Source organism: Esox lucius, chromosome 18 (genome assembly GCF_011004845.1).
Source record: "Esox lucius isolate fEsoLuc1 chromosome 18, fEsoLuc1.pri, whole genome shotgun sequence".
In the NCBI taxonomy this organism is placed as follows: Eukaryota; Metazoa; Chordata; class Actinopteri; order Esociformes; family Esocidae; genus Esox; species Esox lucius.
Genome location: NC_047586.1, coordinates 17,038,807 through 17,060,901, shown reverse-complemented (window position 1 = coordinate 17,060,901; position 22,095 = coordinate 17,038,807). Strand labels below are relative to the sequence as shown.

General features: G+C 43.0%; 2 protein-coding genes across 7 annotated transcripts in view; one reads left to right on the top strand and one right to left on the bottom strand.

The window, feature by feature from the left end:
* The first annotated feature begins 8,095 nt into the window (after window positions 1–8,095).
* Window positions 8,096–12,413, top strand: zfp36l1b (zinc finger protein 36, C3H type-like 1b). The gene is given in 3 exon segments (XM_010882276.5): window positions 8,096–8,284; window positions 9,205–9,297; window positions 9,299–12,413. Coding segments are annotated over 3 exon segments (1,110 nt in total). The 5' UTR covers window positions 8,096–8,233; the 3' UTR covers window positions 10,265–12,413.
* Window positions 12,414–15,969: 3,556 nt separating this feature from the next.
* The window catches only part of rad51b (RAD51 paralog B), a 41,668-nt gene continuing 35,542 nt past the window's right edge, over window positions 15,970–22,095 (bottom strand). For all 6 annotated transcript variants that reach the window (XM_010882275.4, XM_010882272.4, XM_010882271.4 and 3 more), the window contains one exon: window positions 15,970–16,260. In XM_010882275.4, coding sequence (XP_010880577.2) covers window positions 16,127–16,260 — 134 coding nt within the window. In that variant the 3' untranslated portion in view covers window positions 15,970–16,126. The remainder of the gene's footprint in view (window positions 16,261–22,095) is intronic.

Genomic DNA, 22,095 nt, shown 5'->3' with positions numbered 1-22,095 from the left:
TCTCCAATCAGAGACTAACACTTGTCCTTCTCTGTCATTTTATTTTGATGAATGAAGGCCCAGTTTTACCATACCACAATGCCAAAACAAAATAAAAAAGTCCCCCACTTTCTCCAGGAAGGCACCGTTTGAAAGAGTTTGGTGTAAAAAAAGGCTTCATTTCCTAGAAGAGGAGGAATCATTCAAGGACATAACCACCTTGTTTTTTTTTTCAGCATGCATACAGTACTCTTCCATCTCTGTGGCTTAGAACTCCCTGAAATAGTGTCCGAGCTCCTTTGCACCAAGAACCTCCGTCTATCATGTGGTGTGACAGTTTGTATGTTGTTTTTTTTTCCCCTCACGGTCCCTGAACCCAAACTGTTGCTGAACTGGTATCTCTATCACTGCGGGAGATGATCAGGTCACCTTCCAACCATGCTGGAGTGATGTTTTCTCCTTTGTTCCCCCCGGGAGACTGTGATGGAGGGAGACAATGGTGACCGATTCGATATCAGTCCTCCTCAAGTCACCAGGATGTAACGCCTCTTCCTGTCCATCCTGGGGAGGTGACTTCAGACCCCCGGGGTGAGCAGGTATCATGTAGCATGATGAGGAAAGCCTGTGGTAAAGGTAGATACACCAGACTCAGCCAGACATGTGGTGACTGTGGTAGACGCACTCTCCCACAGTGAAGGAACAAGGGGTCTGCTCCTTGAGGTGACGTGTACTTTAACTGAGTCAGTCAAATACATACTGGGTTCCCATTGATTGTAGCCTGGTGGGAGTTAGCAAGACTGCACGAACAGACCTGGAACCAGGCCACATTGACAATGAGTTTACATAGAGAGGTCAAGATGAGAGAAGTATGACCATTCGCCAACACCCTGGGCTGGAGGTAGAACAAATGGCCCAATATCAGATCAAAATAACCAGAGACACTTTCTGCAGTGTATTATTCTCCTCAGGTGACTAACTGGGCTCTGAGCCAAGTATAACATCATCATCCCAGGCCAAAGGGCTCAAAACATGGCTTGCCTTACTTCCTCACAAATCCTAAACCCAGTGTTAGCTCTCTTCAAGATGCCTGAAGAGGCCTCAGCAAGAGTTGGGTTTTTAGCGATGGTAACCTCTGAACCTAACGTCTTGACAGCTCTATTAATAAGTTCTATTTGCGTGTGTATGTATGTGTGTGTGTGTGTGTGTCAGTCCATATCTGTGCATGTTTTACTATACTTGTGTGTATAAAAATCCCAGTGAGAATAGAAAAGCAGGGACAATATGACCTTGTAGGGACATTTTGCAGGTGCCCATGAGAAAGAAAATTATTTACAGTTTTGGTAGGTAGGTTTCAGTTTGGAAGGAAGGTAAGTTAAAATGTTTGGCCAAAGTGTGAGATTTGGGTCAAAAGTTACAATACGTTAGGTTCAAGTAACTGTTGAGGTTAGAGTTAAGATTAGGGTTAGGGTTAGGTTTAGGGCTAGGAAAAAGGGAACATGGATATCTCAGTGAGGGTTGCGTCTCAGGTCCACATGAGAGTAGAACAACAAATATGTGTATATGCACTTATCCGGGTGTGTAGTCTTTACAAGTATGTTTGTCATAAATGTCTGCCCTGGAAACCTTTTGCCTCAACAATCGTCTTGCTTCACCATGTAAAGCAACGAGTGCAGAATGTGAAGCAGGGAGACACTGCATGACCAGTGGTTCATTCCTGCTGGATATATACCCTATACTACGACCAGAGAGCCTACAGGGTCCTTACTGGCATTATAATTCGTTGTAGCGCATTGTTCCAAAATAGTGCATGAAATTAGGGTTAGGGAAGCATTTGAGAAACATAATTAAATAACAATATTATTAACATTCTTCTTTACAAAGTTTTTGTGGATGTGACTCTAATGTTAGTCGGAGATGATGCCATTTACTAGCAAGCTAGCCATGGGTTAAGATATGACCAGAAATGCACATGGTTAGGGTGCCTGCTGAGAACATGCTGTTATCTACTGTGCTGTGTGCTCACATTGATAGCCCCTGTTGGATCATTATGGAAACATCAAAGATCAAAGTGAACCGAAACTGGATACTTACATAAGAGCAGTTGTATTCTCATATTAGCCTCCCCCCACCCACCCATTTCATCATTAGAGAAAGAACTGTATATTTTTCATTGCATAACTGTTCACATTGCATCACTTTCACTTTATTAATAATAGTCGGATTATTATGTTATCTTTTGACTTTTTGTGATTCAGTATGAAACCTAATAGCCATGTTCCTCTCCAGATGTATTTCTAGAAGACGAGACCCATGAGTCCAGTGCTCTAGGCTTTGCCAGGGGAACAATGGGGCTTATGTAATATTGCTGAGCCTCATCCAAACATCTGCTTGTGGACTTGAGGTGATCAGTCACAGCACTGACAACCACAAATGTTCAGGTGAGGGGGGTTGTGTCAGTCCCGAAAACCAGTGAACTTCTCCAGCGAAGCCAAAATCTTCCATACGTTACTCAACAGTCAGATAAACGTTACAGAAATACAAGGAGGTTTGGGGGGAGAGAGAATGGGGTGAGAATGGAGTAGAAAGGGGGAGACAGAGAAACAGAGAGACAGAAAGAAAGAGTGAAAATGAGGGGGAAAGAAAGAAGGAAAGAGAGAGGGAAAGAAAGAAAGAGAAAGAAAGAGAGAGGGGTACACATCAGGCCTGTTGTGTAGATTCTCCCAGAATGCATTGCTTAGAGGAATGGGGCACAGAAACACAATTTCAGCAGCTCTGTAAATCCTCTAAGCTTGTTTACAATGACTCTGTCATTCAAGGAGAGACAGAGGGAGAGAGAAGAACGGAGAGAGTGAGAGAGGAAGAAAAACTGGGTTATGTGTGATGTGACCCTCCTCCCTGGCTCTCCGCCGTCTCCCCCCCTCACCTCCAAGGCCATGCAGCACCCTGCCAACACACCGACGGCTTCCTCAGATTACAGCTGTGAAAAACGCTTTAGTCACACCGGCGAGCGCCCCCGCAACATTCCTGAGGAGTGACTGAGCATATTCTCCCCACACACGCTCACACTACAACTCTTTTTCTCTCTTTACAACTTTCTCTTTCTAGTTGACTCACAGCAGAGTTCAGACATTCTCCCTCTCTTTTCCTGTCTTTTTGCATAGATTTCTTCTTTCTTTTCCTTAGAATTGTTAAATCATTTCTCTTAAAATTTTCCATACAAACCATGAAACACCATTAATCATACACAGTTGCTCTTCTGGGGCCTAACACTCCCTGCCTGTGAAAGGGAAGGGGGAGGCGGTGTGTGTGTGTGTGTGTGTGCGTGTGTGTGTTTGTATGTGTGTTTCTGACATAATTATATAAAAGGGTGAAAAAAATCCCCCAACTGTGGATAAATTAGAAACAGAAAATCCTGATTTTGAAAAATAAAATGTTGACTTAACTGTAAGCTTGGACATGAGTTACAATTGTGGTCAGGGTCAGAATTAAGATATGGGTTGAACATTTCAATATTCATTTAAAACGTCCACTTTTTTAGGGCAATCAACATTATGCCATGTTCCCATTTAGATAGCTAAGTAACATCTGTGTGTTGCTTCTGTGTGTGAAGAAGAGACTGATTTTAATGGGTCTTGATGGTGAAGAACGTGAAGCGAGTGGTTGATGTTTCAGACACATTCTATCCATGTTTAAGTGTTCACAAACATCCATCGAGAACAGCCCGCCCTCTGGGGGTATTTATTATTTGGAGCTTTCAGATTGTTGCATGCATCGTCTTCATCAGGGGGTGGAAAGCTTTACTTTTGCTTGAGTGGTCCGAACTTAGACAAACAAAACCAACAGTGACATGGCCCACACAACTCCAGATGTGTCAGGTCATCTGAGGCTCTGAGCCTCTTGTCAGGCCTTCTTCCCTGCTGTAGTGGGGCCTCTCCCTGTGCAAACCTTGCTTTTGTGCAGCTTCATGTCAATCGGAACAGCGTTAACAAATATCAGCCCCTTATTGTTAGACCAAGACTTCACACCAAGAAAAACGTCCTTGCTTAATAACGTAACAAGCTATTCCTGCCTTTCAATCCACTGTTGTTCATTGGGTGGAAAAAGAAATATATTTTTTTTTAATCTTCACGCAGTGTCCTCTTAATAGCTAAATGAACGCTTTACATCCACTCCAATAAACGTGATGGTGGAGAGACTCGATCAATCATGGATTTGAATGAGGAGCTCTTATCTTGCTATGACCGCCTTGTGAAATAACATAACATGTATGAACTCAAATCCCAGACATGCTCTTCAAACAGATAACCCAGCACTTTCCTACCGTTCCCCTCCATCCCCAGCTTTCTCTCCCTCTCTCACAATCAAAAGCACACAGACGTTAATCCACCATAACAATAACAAAGAATGAAAGGGTAAAATTTGACTTGCAACATGGCAGAAAGAAAAGATATTTTCTGAAAATAAACAACAGTCCACTTAGTATTGCAAAACAGTACCGTGTCAATGGTTCTCAGCGGCCAACAATCCGCGCCAAGGTCATGAGCCCTGCTGGAGCAAAACATGTGGGTCGAAAGATTGCCGCAGAAGATAGGAATGGAGACTGTGAGGGCAGATGGAGACACTGTGAGGAAAGGGAGAGACTACTTTGAATGTTTTTTTAATACAATCCTTGTTGCTTCCCAAAATCTGCACATTAAAGGCTTTGGGGGATATTGCCAGATTCAGAGGTTTACTGTTTAAAATAGGACACTATTTAGCTACATGTAACACAAGTTGTATGCGATCTCCTTTACTTTCTCTTCCCTTTCTGCCTTTCTTTATATAATCTGTTTATTCTGTCTTGATTGACTTGATTACTTTATCCTGTGTGCAGGAGAAAGTTTCGGTACATGCAATTCTCTGGACGTAATTTACATAACTTGATATTATTACACATTTACATTATTACTTTTTCCTGACAGCTTGTTTGTGGTGATATGACGAGGACTGTTTAACTCTGGCTGAGGTTAACCGCGATCACTAGCCAAGTCCATAAACTTGAGAACAAACATTTATCCATTTGACTTGGCCATCCCATCTAGACCTGGTCATACATGGCTGGGGATCTGGATTATTTATTCCACACCGCCACCTTATATATTCAAACTTCTTTACCCTCTTCTACTATGGACAGCCCTTTGTTTGAGAAAACTGAAATAGTCGGGAGGGATTGTGTTAAATATATATTGCTTTCTCTGACTCTGAAAGATATTTTGAAATGGCAGTAGGAAAAGGAAGTAGCAAAATATGTATTTCCCTGCAAACCGCAAGCTATAACACCTCCCACACAAAGTTAGTTTCCTCAAATGTGACTTGTGGAAGTAAGAATCCCAGTTTTGTCATTATCATGCAGGTACTATTCTTTCAACTAAATATGCATTCCTCAGTTAAATGAGCAGTGCAGTTACAAATGTGTTCCTGTTTGTTATTGATATTTTCCATACTTAAGGTTGTAAAATGATAATATTAGTTTTGGTGTGAGACTGGTGTGCCTTGGGGGACTTTCATGTGAGCCACAAAATCTTTCTAAATCTTAATTTTAACACTTACTTGGTATGCTTATAAGGTATTGACTTCAGACTACCTGTGCTGCTGTCACACTTTTACAGTAGTGAAAATTCACACATAACAAGCAAGGTAATATGGATCATTTTACTGAATGATTAGCACAGGCAAGTCTGGTTCGCTGTATCAAATCCTCTGACACACCAACAAACCGAATACTCCTTTGTGGTATTTGTTGTGTTATCACAAAGCAGAAACCGCAGAACTCTGCTAGGTGGATAGGATGTCTGTCACTCGGCATCTCCTTACTCATTGAAATCCATTTAACAAAAAAATCCTGTCCATATTTCCCACTTGACAGGTTACTGACAGGACCAGGCAAATCTTGGCTTTTCTCAAGAAAGAAAGTAATGCATATTGTAACTTATTACAATTTATTTTTTATCATTCATTTATTAGACACACAGATTTGCTACCTAGACAACATAGGACCTTTAAATGTCTCTGAAGAAACATCACTATAATACTCACTTGATTACATGGATTTCATATATTTTTTAATCTATTTTATATTTATATTTAATCCAATATTTTGGAAGTTAGGAAAAACTGTGAAGAGGCAGTAGAGCATGCAATGCCTTGAAGCGAGCACATGAGTTGTGTTGATTTGTATTCACTAGATTTAAAAAAGCATAGTCGATCTTAACCCGAAGGAAGTTAAGGGTTAAACCATTCTGCAGAAACCAATTCCTGGTCAGTTTATAAATGCTTGTCACCAGGAACTATCGAAAGCATGGAAAGTATATGTGTATGTTCCTTTCATACACAACGAGCAGTCAAACGAATAACCAAAGTTTGGACAGAAATGAGCTTACTGCCACAACACTGTGGTGAAGGCCATTTAATATGGCTGAATCTAAACGCCTCTCTCCATCTCTGTTTCACACAAACACACACACACCTCTTACAATAGGTTGGAATAGAGGTCACCTAGCAACACCGGGGTTCTGTTGAGCAGGGCAGATGGTTTTCTTTGAACTGGACATGACCCTGGTCAGTGTATGATGTCATTTCTTAGAAGCACACTGTCAACAGAAAATACAGCTCAGCAAGGGACTGTCACTTTCTAAAATCGGCCCTGATCATATTGAGATCAGTGTCCAGGCAAAATGGCCCCAAAATCAGTCATCGAGCTAATCGTTTAAGCAAAAAATAACATCTAATAAAGATACCTATAAATATCAATTAATTTTCCTGTGTGACTTGAGATATTTGAAAAATAAACAATTCAATTACCTTGCTTTGTCTGTATGACTTAAGACAGTTGAAAGCGATATGGCATTCATTAAAATAATCTTGAAACCAAAGCTATCTGGCGGGGTTATGAAAGTTTTCCTATGTAACTATTTTTCTCTGGCTCAAACAGATTAAGTTGCATCCTGGGAATAAAAGTGGTTAATGACACACACACACACACTCTGAGACACACCCAAACACGCACAGTCATGTGTTTCTATACTTGTGAAAACCAAACAAGTTATTCCCATTCAAATTCATATTTTCGCTAAACCCTAAATCTATCCCATAATTATAATTCCTAAGCCGTTGCATTTTTCCTTGGACCGGGAAAACTTGGGGAAAACTACTGGTGAGACAACATGGTAAAATGGAGGGATGTATTGTAAGACAAAGAAGTAAAATTATGATACAGTGACTATGCCAGATTGACCTGTACTGTCAAAAATATCAGGAAGAAAGACAGTTGGAATAAATACACACTCACATGCATTGTACAAATATCAGATTTCTTCCAATCAGGGGTAATGGTTGGGATGTCATTAATGTATATTTGTTTTTCTTTTTTTGAGGTTTAGTTTCAGACTGAGAGTTGCATATTTACTGATTCTGGCGGTTATGTTTGTACTCGCTTCCCCCGACACAACACAACTGTAGTGACATAACATCATTGGCTTTTTTTTTTAGGTGTCTTTAAACCCATAATAGGTAGCCTAAAAGGTCAGGGATTACATTTCCCACCATCTGAACTCTTCAGTGGTTATGTGGACGTCAAGGTCACCGTTGACACAACACACTCAATTCCTCCTTGTATTTGTTCTAAGATTCAGGCTATGTTTTTGAGGTGTGATTCCTAGACATTACATATGGCCCTAAATTTATTCTAAACCATTTCCATGGGAGTTTATTACCTATTTTGGAAATAGTTTTGGGTCATTGACAGATAAAACAAAGCAACCATATGGCTACTTTTTAAGTAGTATGCTTTTATTGTTTATCTCTGCCTATTTGGAATTAACAGTTAAAACAGCCTAATCAGAAATGTTACCTGCCCGTGATAAATTATAAATGTATCAAAAAGGCAGGAGAGGAGGCAAATCATGAGGCCATGAACAGACCTTTTTACTTAAAAATTGTATTTTCTTTTTATGCGTGGACCACCGAACTCGTTTAAAGATTTATCTCTGCAACACAGACAGGCAAGAAAAAACTGGGAGTGAGATAGTTACTAACGTCAATCAAACTCAGGCCACTCCCAGGAGACATAACCATGCATGCCCCGTTTTAAAAAGGAACTGCGCACAACTTTTGTAGGACAGGGGGCTCTCTGCAGGGCAGAAAGAACTTGAATCTGGACTAATCAGCCCTGTGCTTTAGATAACTTATTTTTTTATTTTATTTCTAATCAATAAAAATGACAGCAACTATCGTTTCTCCTTTCTTCGACTACAACGAAGTCAACAAGGTAATTTATGTGCTTGCTTCAGGCCGAGGCTAATTCTGGCTAGGCTAGCTGAAAAATTGATAAATTAGCTAGATTTGTCTAGCTAGCGAATTTTTTCGGGATTGTTCAACAATTTCAACGAGTGTTTAATGCACGTTTTGGATTGTATGTGAACTGCTGACGAAGTGATTAAAAAGTTTTTAACAATTAGTTTAGGCTTAACAGGCAACGTATGTTGTCTCTGCTTCTGTCACATGCTTATTCATGTAGTCTGTACACTCACTATGCACCCGTGTTTAACGTCGCGAGTTTAGCTTCAACATGACAGTTTAATGTCAGTTTATAGCTGTACAGTAGTAAGTACAGAGGATATAATTGTCGAAAAAAAGCAACACGTTGCAATCTAGACGGTAGGTATTAAACCCTAGTTGCTCAACCATTTGCACCGTTGTGTGCTTGGGGAACTGTCTCGCGCACGGATATGGAAGTTTCACACAGACAGAATTGTAAACAGTTGTGCATGCCTAGTTTAACTGCGTTCGCTCTTCAAGGAAACATGTCATTTCTATATCGTTGTATTTATCGATTAGTTTAAAATACATCGGTTAAACGTTTAACCTATTGTTTATAGCTATCGTTGTAACTGAAATGTATATTTGTGCCTACCAGTACTACGGTTCTGCGGCCAAGATATGTGTGTACTTGTTTTGACCGCGCATTTTGTTTGCTTGACAGTTTGTTAATTAGCTTCAACGACTAAGCACTTGTGTTTGTGGGAGTTTCTATATTAGAGGTTCACTAGATCGCGAATTAATATTCGGGATCTACTTTTAATCACTCGTTAATACTACTAGCTGAGAATTGCGTATAATTTTTTTTCTTCCTTTCAGGACTAAATTACATTGACACTTAATTAAGCGTGACCGTTCTTTTCTTTCCAGAACAATAAGATGTTGAACTACAACAACAACAACACTTTCAGTGGGCCCCACTCCACGTCTGTCCCAATCTGCACTAGTGCCAACACCCCCCCCCTCCTGTACCCCCACTGGTACCCTGCTGGACAGGAAGGTGGTGGGGGCCCCCTCTGCTGGGGGCGGTGGGCTGTTCCAGCGCCGCCACTCAGTCACCCTCCCCAACGCCAAATTCAACCAGAACCAGTTCATCAACAGCCTCAAGGTGGACGCCTCCTCGCTCCTGATTGGAGGTGGCGGCAACAACAAGGAGAACCGCTTCCGGGACCGCTCCTTCTCAGAGACTGGGGAGCGCCTGAAGCCAGGCAGCCAGCTCCAGTGTCTTGGGGGAGGGCAGAGCCAGCAGCAGGTCAACTCCAGCCGCTACAAGACGGAGCTGTGCCGGCCCTACGAGGAGAACGGGACCTGCAAGTACGGCGACAAGTGCCAGTTTGCCCACGGCATGCACGAGCTGCGCAGCTTGAGCCGCCACCCGAAGTACAAGACGGAGCTGTGCCGCACCTTCCACACCATTGGCTTCTGCCCTTACGGCCCTCGCTGTCATTTCATCCACAACGCCGAGGAGCGCCGCGGCCCGCCGCCGCCGCCCCTCTCCAGTTTCAACAAGATGGAGCGCCCCCGCCTCCAACACAGCTTCAGCTTCGCTGGCTTCCCCAGTCAAGGTGGCCTGCAGGACAGCCCGACCTCGGTCACCCCGCCACCCATCTTCCCCGCTGATGACCTGAGGGAGTGGCCCAGCAACCCCTTCACCTACTCCAGCCAGGAGCTCACCAACTTGTTTGGCCCCAGCCTGGGAGGGGGCGCCCCTGTCCTGGAGCCCAGTCTGGTGCGCCCGGCCCCATCCTCCCCCACAGCTCCCTGCTTCTTCCGGATCATGTCGGAGTCTCCCCCCAGTCCCCCTGACTCCCTCTCTGACCAGGAGGGCTATCAGAGCAGCCTGGGCAGTCAGAGTGGCTCAGAGTCCCCCAGCCTGGATGCCTCTAGGCGTCTGCCCATCTTCAGCAGGCTCTCCATTTCGGATGACTAGAGTGCCTTCATCCACCACCCCCCCCTACATTACCCCCCCCCCACACAGTGCCTGAGCTGGATGGAGTGCCTGCCTCCCCTACAGTCCAGACACCATTTCCCCTCCTTCGTCTCCTGGTCTTGTTTACAACCCAGAGGTGGACTTGGTTCTGTTCAGCAGTGTTGTAGCCACTGAGTCCAATCAGAATGCCCCGAAAGTGGATCGCCTCCCTGCAGAGGAGCCTCAGCACCCTTGTCGCTCCCTCGAACTGACATCGGCCTCCCCTCCTCATCCCGGACGATTCCAATGTAGTCAATAATAGACCGTTGTCTTTTTATTTGAACGAAATGGTCACTCAGCCACGTGGTCACCAAGTAACCTTGATGAGTGGTGAGATTTGTAGTTAACGTCCCCCTGGACGAAGTGCTACAGAAAGGAGGGAGCGGTGGGAGTCTGAGGGGATGGAGAGAGACAGGGCAGTAGAAAGTGTTGGTGTCCCAGGATTCCCTTGTCCTCCGGTGTGTAGCAGAGCTTCACGCGGCCATTGATGCCTGAGCCACAGATATCTTCAGACCTCCTGTCCTTTCACTCTTGAGTTGAGAGGACTTGTGACAAATCAGTGCTCCATTTAATGAAAAGAAAAGGTAGAGAGAGGGAAAAAAAAAAACAGGGTCACCTTGCTCTTCAAATTAAACCGTCAAAACTAACATTATTGGACTACCAGTTCCGATGACGTGCCTTAGTGTCGTCTGATCAATGTGTGCCACAAAATGTGTGAGACTAAAATGGTTACACTTTATTTTTTCTTGTCTCTCTTTTCTGATTGTTTCATGTGAATCAGGGCTGTCATTCTTTTGGTGCTACTTTTCTCTGGTGCCATAACAACCCCTAAGACCCCATGCTGCCCTTAATGTGTCTGCTGGTCTGGTTTGGTTTCTCTAGTTAAAGATGTTGGAAGGAGTAGTGCTGTTCATCTGTGTAAATTCTGGTTGTCAAACATTCATATTTGAGCTTGGCCTGTTTTCTTTGAGTTTGGCCCAAGCACAACCCCTCCCTTCCCCCAAATCATCCAGCTCAATAGCTGGCTGAGATGATTCCTCAGACTCCAGTCAAATCACATGAGCGAAAAGGCTCTCCCATCGATTCCACCTTGTTCAACATTATATTATTATTATTATTATTATATTATTGTTTAGTTTGTTTTGAAAAGCCTTCAAACGGACAGTTTTCGCTTGTCACTGCTTATTTAACTTATCAAAAATGTATTTATTGCTGATCTTAAAGCATTTTTTATTTTGTATTTATCTGGATAATGAAACCATAGAATATATTTTCTTTTATGTTAAATTATGATCTTCCATATTAATCGTAAGATTGTGAAGACCAAGTTCTTTTTTTTTTTTTCTCACAGTTAATATATTATACTGCAATGACATTTTTGTTTTGTAACTACACTTTGATTTTGAAAGTGAATCTTAATTTAAATACTAAAAATGCAAACTTTCTTTTTTTGCGTTTTATTTATTGTTTTTCCTTCTTTGTGATGTTGGACTGCGGTTTTCAGGTTCTCTTTGCTGTCTTAATCCTTTTTCCTGTTGTGGGCAGCAGCAGCTCTCGAAGGCCCTGTAGAATGTAGACTAAGTTGGATAACAGGCCTAGCCCTGGTATTTTGCTGTCTTTTGACCAGGACAAAGATTCATTTTAGTATTGAAGAGATCACTCTTAGCCTATAAAACCAGCATTTATGCTGTGAATGACAAATGGAAAGCTCTTATTTGAATTAATGAATTATGGACACTTGCCTATTCCACAATACCATGCACATACTTGCTAGCACTTTTTAGTTGCCAAATGGTAATGTTGTGTTGGGTTGTTTTTGTTCTAGTTGTTGGCAGTTCGTTCCCATTAAGTGCCTATCAGTACATTCCAGGTATCCCCAAGAGTTGTGCCTTTATCACGTTTTTATAACACAGCAAATTTAAGCCTAAACACTTGTTCTTGTAGTAGGGTAAAGGTTAACAGGATTGATACCTGACATAAAGAGCAACAGTTGAATGTATTCTCTTTTTAGCAGCCGTTGCTATTCACTACAGTAATTTCTATGTTGTCACGTATTGTTTTTGTAATGACAGATTGCAGTTTAAACCAATAAAAACACATTTCTATTGAATATCTGTATTCCTGATTGACAAGGTGCACAAAGATGGCAAAAGTTTCACTAATCCTTATTCTGTTGATGTTATCATGCACAGCCACACTCAAATCACATGGGGGTGGACTTGTCAGGGGAGAAAGTAGCCTTTGTCATTCTAGGAGCTGATTGTTTGGCTACTGCATTCAAGATGAACTATAAAGTTCATGTGGGTGTAGTGGTGCTGTTGAAATCTTAAGCAAACAGACAAGTTTGTTATCCAACCACGTATCTTTGACTTATTCTCCTGATACAGTCTTGGTACGCCAGTAAACTGGGGAACTTCGTTTTAAATTCCTGTTGAAAGCTTGGGTTTGTGAACGGCCAAGTAGCTAAATCTCACCCCCCAAATAGTCAGACATAATAACTTAAACTGTTTTCCAGGAAAACATTTCCAAGACAGGAAATCCAACTTCTGTCCTGTACTGTGCTGTGTCTTTTCTCAAGGCCTCTCCCTATGAAACTATTGTTGAGAGTTTGTGGACTGCTTTTCGCTGATAAAAGTAACTGAAGAACTGCAGCCTTGGTTTTCAGCATTGCTAGTACTCCATTCTGCAGGCCTCGATCAGCCTTTCACAAGCAGTGTCACCATGGCTACTGTAAGGTAACTCAGGCTTTTAGTGTTGACTCCTATGTGTTTGACACCCCCCCCCCCCCCGTAAGGCCAGTTACAGCTGATGAATTACAAGTTCTGTTCATTTGGTCCTCCACACTAGGCAGAGCCAGGTCTTGTTCCCCCGAGGCCTGGACTTATCTCTAATTTCCTTTCAGAGAGAAGGTCCACTAATGGAGCAGCCAGGTTTCTAAGTCAATACAAACGTAAAGCAAAGCATTGGGGCTTCTTGGCACGGTACTCCGGTATTCATTGTAGTACGCCGAGCTGCGAAGCAATGAACATCTCTTGTTTTGCTTACTTTTTACCTCATGACCTAGCAAAGACCTTTTATACTTCCTCTCGGGCCGCCTTAACCCTTTTGTGAACGTATCCCAGTAACTGAACCACAAATGCTAATGACTGAAAAACACCCACGTTGTAAAACATGACTAGCAAAAAATGGACTCTTTACTAGTGGGTGGGGGTTGCCTGAGGGTCAGGGTGTGAAAACTGGTTAAGTGCTGTGAATCCGTAGCACACATTTGTGATTTCTGTTTCCACCGACACTCATGAAGTTGAGTCCCTGTGCCTTTTAGAAGGCCAGCACTATACTTGTTGAGCAATACCCCTGAATACTTTGCAATGACTCAATCTGCTGTATTTTCCTCTGTTTGAACAGGGTAAAAGACAGAGGTCCATACCTCTCGGGTTCTCCCTATCCAATTAAAGCATTTGACTCTGTCTGCCTACACTAATTGCACAGAAGGCCCAGATTTAAAAGATGTGATTAACACACAAAGGGTATGGTTGTGGGAGAAGTTGAACTCTATTTGTGGGGAGTAAATGGGACTTGTAAACATCAACTCAAGGTAACATCAGTAGTCCTGATTCACAGACAGGGCTATTTCACTAAGATGACTTAAGCCAATGTAAAGGCATGTATAGAGTTGATCACTGATGTGACAAAATCTAATTTCACTGATCTTTGCTTACAGAAGAACGCTGATTCTAATTAGAGTGCAAATACTTTATGGGAAGCCTGACTGAAATGTAGGCTGTAAGGTTCTCAAGAGTGACGATCAGAGAGAATAATAAAGTAGTCAACTAACAGAAGCACAATGAATGTGACAGCAGTGGTGCCATGTAACATGGATCTCCCGGGCTTTGTTGTCATTGTCTTGACCATGGGGCAGGAGATATTGTGGCGACAGGGATGAGCTAGCAGGGACGGACGGAGCGTGTGGTGAACATTGCTCCCTCTCTCCCCGCCCCCTGACCCACTTCAGATCAACAGCCAATGAATGACCCACTTTTTCCAAGACTCCAGTGCTGCGTTGGCTAAGTCAACCTGCACAAGTGGAGCCCCGGTGTTAAACGGTGAGCATTCAAGCCTACGGCGACGCTGTAAAATCAAAATAAAAGGTGCAAAGGGGAGCCGTGATTTCAGACTTGTGGGTTTTTGCTGCTGACAAGGCTCTTCTCACAGTGTAAAGTAAAGACAAGGTGGGGTGAAATACTTTCACAGGGTCTCCTGTAGCCTATCAAATCAGACTACCTGTAAAAACATGTCAGCTTTCTAGCTTAGTCTGACTCCCAGGTGAGCGAACGCTGTCTGTCTGGCCTGAGGTTGTGCTCCTGTCTAAACACTCTTAGCCAGAATTCAACAGCACCGCTTTCTCCAACAAACTGCTAGACTGGCATGGCTGTCGGCACTGCTGCACGCGCTTTGCATAGACTAGCTGTGTATGAGTGCGTGTTGGGTGTGTATGAGACCCGTCAGTGCTGTTTTTTTTTTTTCTTTCTGTTTGGAAACCCAGGAAGTGAAATAGTGGTGTGTTTGGACATGACAGAATACTAATTCAGTGAGATGACCCAAAACACAACATAAGAAAGAAAGAGACGCTCCAATTTCTCTCCGATTGGAGTGAAACAAATGCCTCTGGAACAAACAGCATATGACTAGTAAGACCAGCTTTTCTTACGTGCTATACATTATAACTGTTCCTCCTCTCTTTGGCAGTGAGCTGTAATACACACACTGTATAATGAATGAACAATAACACACTGAGTGTGGAAGTATTAGTGGAAAACAACAGAAAAATGAGGAACCACCCAAAATAACACCATTGTTCAGCTAATCAGCCAAACTTCCCCTGAAGGCACTGGCGAAGCCATGGGAGCAGAAGTCATGGGAATGGGAGGCATGGCAACGCTCTGTCAAGTCCGATTCCAGTCGGCAGAAGATTGACGGGTCCTTCTTCAAGCTAAAAGCCGCTCAGAGAGAGGTTCAGGAATCTGGTCAATTAGCGGCAAACAGACGGCACTTTTCAGACTCCTGGTAAACCCTCCCAGGTAATCTAAGGCTGAGATGAGGGCTGTGGTTGTGTGTAAAACCTGTCCAGCATGCTCTCTCCTCTCCCAGTGCCTTAAGGGCCTGTAACCTGCTGAACCACACAGAGCAGGGCAGTGTTCAACCACAGACTGCTACACACAATGAGCCATTACACAGAATCCACAGCACACACATGTTCTCGCAGGCCTGCAGTGTGCAGGCCAGGAAGACACATACATTCAGGCCTGGATGGGAACCCTGAAAGGCTCAGTCTGGGGTGAGTACAGTACGTCCTGTTACGCACTGCTGGTTGATAACAGGACAGGCTAGTGTCTTACGTTTGACAGTTTCACCTGTGGCACTTGGAGATGTTTCTGGTGTAATAAAAAGTGCTTTACCAATGTAATCTATGAAGATTATTATCATTACTTCTACGTCCACATGACAATTCTTATTGCAACTTCTAAAAGGCATTGTCAGACTTGCCTGGCTGGCACTCTGCAGTCCCCCGCAGAACAGACTTTCAACTAGCTTCCCCTCTCCTTTTCAGGCATTGAGCAGCGTTATAGTAGAACTCTAACCAATCCTTCTCTCCGGAAGTGAATGGATCAGGGGTCAACACAACTCTTTATTTTATTATACATTCTAGGACATTCTAATTTTACAACAAATGTTACAGACACTAAAACACAGACACGGACCAACAGACGCACATTCTGCAAGCAGACATTCTCACACAGACACACACACACTCACACACACAAGTCAAAGCAGCTTCAGCTGGCCAGAGGCAGCACAAGTGTCTTTCATAAGGTTGTAGTTGAATCCTGTCCATACTCTGATAGGCTGGAGGCCCGGGTCTGTCCCTTGATGCGCCACTTCCTGGTTGTCATAATTCCCTAGAAAACACAAAAAAAACAGCCTTTAACATGTAATGCATCTGAGTTCTGCTGAAACAACATGAGGGAAGTATTACATTACAAGTGGATATGGATTTTCTTATTACTGGTCCATCTGAGTTTTATTCCCGATGACAAATAACCCCTCATCAACAGTTCGCTCTTCGACTCCCTGGGGCTCAAGGAAATTGCTAGCTATTGGTTTCTTTCCATAGCTTACCATATGGGTAGGGAGTCAGGAACCAATGTGGGTTCATGTCTGAGGTAAATATTTACAGAAAATGTTGGTCCAAAACAGACTTTGTAAAACAAAACCCGACCCAAAGCAAAATAGGGGATGAATTACTTCCATAGCTGTTGACGTCAAAGGGGGTATTTTTACAACATCTATTTGTTTTGCCGTAATCCATATCCATACCTTAAGGGGTGAGGAGCCGGGCTCTGAAAGCACAAGCCGGCTACAGATCATTAAACATTGCCGTCCAGTCTGTGTAACCCTGTCGAAATGTGCTGTGTTCAATTTAGACAGGTGAGAAGTAATTTATATTGCTATCCACGGTGTTTGTTAGAAAGAACAAGGTTTCCACTTTGTAACTTGTTAGATAGGGGAGAGACTGACACCTGAGGGCTCAGACTAGGTGTGGTTGCATTAATGAAGAGTATGTGATTTTTAAGCGACCATAGAAATACAGCTCTGGAAAAAATTAAGAGACCACTGCACCTTTTTCTTTTCTTTCTAAAAAACTTCAAAAAGGAAGGTTTTGAGTGAGGAACTGAAGGGTTAAGATTAAGAGACCGCTGCAAACTGAACACTTCTGTTCCTCACTCAAAACCTTCCTTTTCAACTTTTTTGGAAAGAAGAATGTGCAGTGGTCTCTTAATTTTTACCGGAGCTGTATATGGTCACCTACTGAATCTTCAATGCTATACTGTATTTAACCAAGTCAAATGAAAATGTTCCTCTTTATTTCAAAAGACCATCTCGCTCCAGAAGGGCAGAAATCATAATCATAGGCTATTGTTCTGAGAACAAAAGGCCATCGGGGAGAGGTCAATCCTCAAGGGAAGCAGCAGGATGGGGGACAATGAGAAGCACAAGACATTATCCTGAACCCTGCCTGGCCCAAACCAACCCGTTCCTCACCTGTTTCTGGTTCCAGACACCACAAAGTTAGGAGCACTGAATCATGACTCAGTATCCATGGGAAATCCTGGAACAGGTTTCTAAATCAGCCCTGCAGTGTCTGTGTATGTCTGCTGATGGCTTTTTATAGTATTAGTCTTATATAGCTACAGCATAGCTATTGCTGTGAGACACGGGTGGTGGTTCACTCCAGCAGTGAGCTAAACGTTCATGTGAAATCAATGTTCTGTTTCACTGCCTCTCTCCGTGCCGCTCGGCTTGTTATTACAACCGTGCAGTCAGAGTCATAACTGAAGCAGCTCAAATTAGTTTCTACTGTGTTTCAACATGACCACAATCCTAAACTAGCCCTGAGATAAGTCAAGATAATAGTTACGGAGGATTAGCTTACGAGCAACTTCCCAGAAGAAGCAAAACAAGAACGTGGGTTAGTCATGGTGAGGCACCAGAGAGAATAACAATGGAAGACAGACCTATCCACTCTTCTCCAAGTGGCGTCCAGGGAAAGCATTAGATGCCACTTTAGGAGAAATAGTTGGGCATTCATGAGAGATGAGATGTGTGTTTGTGCCGGAGGGGGATGAGCAATAGATAGCACTCCAAAGGTAGGGGTCAATGTCAGCGCTAGGGCATGAAGAACAGAAGGACATGAGCTCTGCATCTCTGTCAGAGGATCTGCATCCAGGCCTCCGCCATAAACCCTCTGCCCCTGCTTTGATTTATGGCCCCTCACACACAGACACTGGGATCGGGGAAGAAGTTAAAGGGCCGTCTTGAAATGAACACCTTGGTGAAACCTGCCCCTGTATAAAGTAACACAGGGTGAGGTCTGGGGGCTTCCTGCTTGAGCTGCACCAGGCCCACCTCGGCTCCACCGCCCAGTGCTCTACTCACCAATCCATTACCAGAAGAAAGAGTGTGTGTGAGGTGAGAGAAACCAACTGTGCTCATGCTTGTGAAAACACTAAAGATTATTGCCAGTCAAAATACTATGTTCCCCAATTTGCACTGTGATCACAAAACTTCAATAATAATATATATATATATGCAGAAATAATGGAATCATAGTGTTTCACAACAATTATTCATCACAGATTAGTCTGGGTGCATACCAAATAAAATCCAAAGACACTGAATTTCTATTGGTCAACTGAAGAAATATAAAAACGATCTAGATTTTACAGCTTCTATATGGTTGACCAAAAGTGAAACTTATTAGCAGCAAGTTAGATTATAATAGACATTGGGTGGATGCGTGGTTTACCTCGATAAGTTCCAAACATAGAAAACCAGGATATTCACCAATGTCAATGATCAAACTCTTTATCTCTCTGGATTGGGAATAGTTGTTTTAAATGCCACCTGTTGTTGCTACAATTCACCTAGCTTCCACATGGAAGAATACATTCAACTTACACCACCTTTATCCCTAAACCTTTAACAATAAACCTAATGCAAATTTGAACCATTACCCCAATAAATCTAAAATATGCCTTTTTGTCAGTTCTTTGTGTTCCTAACCTTGTGCAGATGTTTGGTCCCCACCAACATAGTAAGACTTGTAAACACACATTTGTGTTGTCATCCTTGGATAGACTTGAGACCTAACTTTTATACAGAAATCCACATTCTCTATTATTGAACCCTAAACCTAACCTCAATCTTAAAACCAAAAACCTTCCTTACCCTTCAATCCAACCATTCATTGTAACTTTTACCCTAAAATGAACGTCTTAGCTAGAAATAGCAGTTTTCCTTCATGGGGACTGGCTAAAGTTCCAATAAGATGTAAAATCTTCGTAGTTCCACTATTCTTCTGGGGATTTTCAGTCCCCAGCAGATTAGTAAAACCTGAACCACACAACACACAACCTGAACCCCCCCCCCCCCCCCCCATCTTCCACTCTACCCACCCTGGCTCTGTTTGAAGTCTTACATAATAGTTGGTAATTAGCCCCTCTCTCAGTTTCACAGGCCCGGGCCCAAGACAAACCTCACCAATAATCAAATCAAACTGCTAAATTACAGAGGGGCTATTACCACTCGGCACGCAGTTCAATTCCTTCTCATGCGCAGAGCCCCAGTCAGTCATGGGAGCTTGGCCCTCACGGAGCTCCAGAAGTGCAGCCGCCGAGCAACTAAAGGCTTCCAGATCCAAAGCCTCTGATTGCTAATAATGAGTCAGTGTGCTTGGACCTTGTATCCCAGGCAGACAGAGATTCAGCCGGACTGTGCAGTCGTGTTCCTCCACCCCTTCCCCTCCTACTACCCTCCACCGACCCTCCGCCCGCCCTCCGCCCGCCCTCCACCCCTCAGGCCCACTGGAAACATTGAGTCAGCTGTGCCCAAGGCCCTTTTTCTGTCATGTTTATCTATGCGCCACTAATGGGAGAACTTGGACCATGCCGGGTTACAGAAGAACACCGCAGCTCTGCTCTGCCGTGGTACAGCAACGCTGCTTCTGTCCGTCCGAGCCGCTCACAATTACACCCGGGTTCAAGAATTGTTTCGAAAATCCTGAGAAATGCAGATGGGCAGGTTTTGCCCTTTCATGACTGTTTTATTGGTTCCGTTGTGACAGGCAAACTCAAGCAAAGATTTGCATTGTGTAATTACTGTAAATATAATTTAACCCAGATCTTTGCTAAAAAGCTACTCCACCTCAGCCCAAATTAACAAGACCATTTTCAGAATAATCTCTTGTTCTTTCAAATATTATCTATCTGAATGAAAGTAATCAATTTCTAGTCATTTTATTCACTTTCATTTAATCATATATAATGAGAGATCCATGCAGGCAGCTTTGGAAACACAGGCCTTGGACGTCATGTTTAATCTGTTTAGTTAGCAACAGTTGCTAAAATGTATTTCTGATCAATTTACCATCTGCATAATGGAATAAGATACTAAACTTGTTTTGAAATATTAAACTTTATTAAATCCTTTACTGTATTATAGCAAATAAACCACTGCATAATGAGAGACAGTCAATGAAATCCAGACATGTTGGTGGAACTTAAGTTTTCAATTATCTATGGAATTTCAAATTCTCTTTACTGAAAACATGCAAATGTTTTTAAACCACATATGGCCCTTTTGAATGTTTAGGTATTATGTTGATGGAATAATAATGATTGAAAATAACAACTAATTTGCATGTACATATGGGCTAAATTTTATAAATGAGCATGAAATTACTCTATTCAAAGGTCTTCTAATTTCCCCCTTGAAAAATCGTATCAACAGCGTCCCCTTAATGATTGCGTGACAGAGTTTCAGCCTAGGTTCAACAAGTTTAGCACAAGAAGGATTCCAATACAGCATTGCTCTTTGTGCTACTTTCCTGTGATTCTGCTAAATTATGTGTTTTAAAAAAGAATCAACAGCAAGTTATAACACAATATATCCCAACTACTGTTCTGGTTTTGTCACATCATTTGTGCAGGCATTACAGAGCTGTCAATTTCTAATCTTGATTCTTGAGGCTTCGCTTTTGACGTTTGAACCTGCAATTGGTGGCTGCCAAGGAAGTTATTATGAAGCTGAACAATCTAAAACATAGCCAAAACCTCATGCACATTACCATGGATATGATTGCATCACTATACCAGACAACCAATGAATACGATAAAAAGGCCAATGGAATGCAGACCATGGGCCAGGGAGAGGTGTGGTCAATGGTACACAGGTTTGAAGTGACCGCTAAATTCTACTTCCCATTCATACTTCACCGATCAGCCATAACATTTTAACCACTGACAGGTGAAGTGAATAACACTGATAATCTCAGCATCATGGCAGCAAATGAACATTCTGTCCTCAAAGTTAATGTGTTAGAAGCAGGAAAAATGAGCAGAAAAGGATCTGAGAGACTTTGACAAGGGACAAATTGTGACGGCTAAACGACTGGGTCAGAGCATCTCCAAAACTGCAGCCCTTGTGGGGTGTTCCTGGTCTGCATTGGTCCGTACTTATCAAAAGTGGTCCAAGGAAGGAAAACCGTTGAACGTGAGACAGGGTCATGGATGGCCAAAGCTCATTGATGCACATGGGGAGTGAAGGGTGCCCCATCTGGTCCGATCCAACAGATGAGCTACTGTAGCTCAAATTGCTGAAAAGTGAATGCTGCTACTGATAGAAAGGTGTCAGAACACACAGTGGATCACAGTTTGTTGCGTACGGGGCTGCGTAGCCACAGACCAGGCAGGGTGCCCATGCTGACCCCTGTCCACTCCTGAGAGCGCCTACAATGTGCATGTGAGCATCAGAACTGGACCACCGAGCAATGAAAGAAGGTGGCCTGGTCTGATGAATCACGTTTCCCTTTACATCATATGGATGACTTGGTGCATGTGTGTCGCATACCTGGGGAACACGACACCAGGATGCACTATGGGAACGAGGCAAGCTGGCAGAGGCAGTGTGATGCTTTGGGCAATGTTCTGCTGGGAAACCTTTGGTCCTGCCATTCATGTGGATGTTACTTTGACACGTACAACCTAAGCATTGTTGCAGACCATTTGCAGCCTTTCATGGCAACAGTATTCTCTGGCGTTGGCCTCTCCCAAGCAAGATAATGCGCCCTGCCACAAAGCAAAAATGTTTCAGGAATGGTTTGAGGAAAACAACAACAAGTTCAAGGTGTTGACTTGGCCTCCAAATTCCCCAGATCTCAATCCAATCGAGCATCT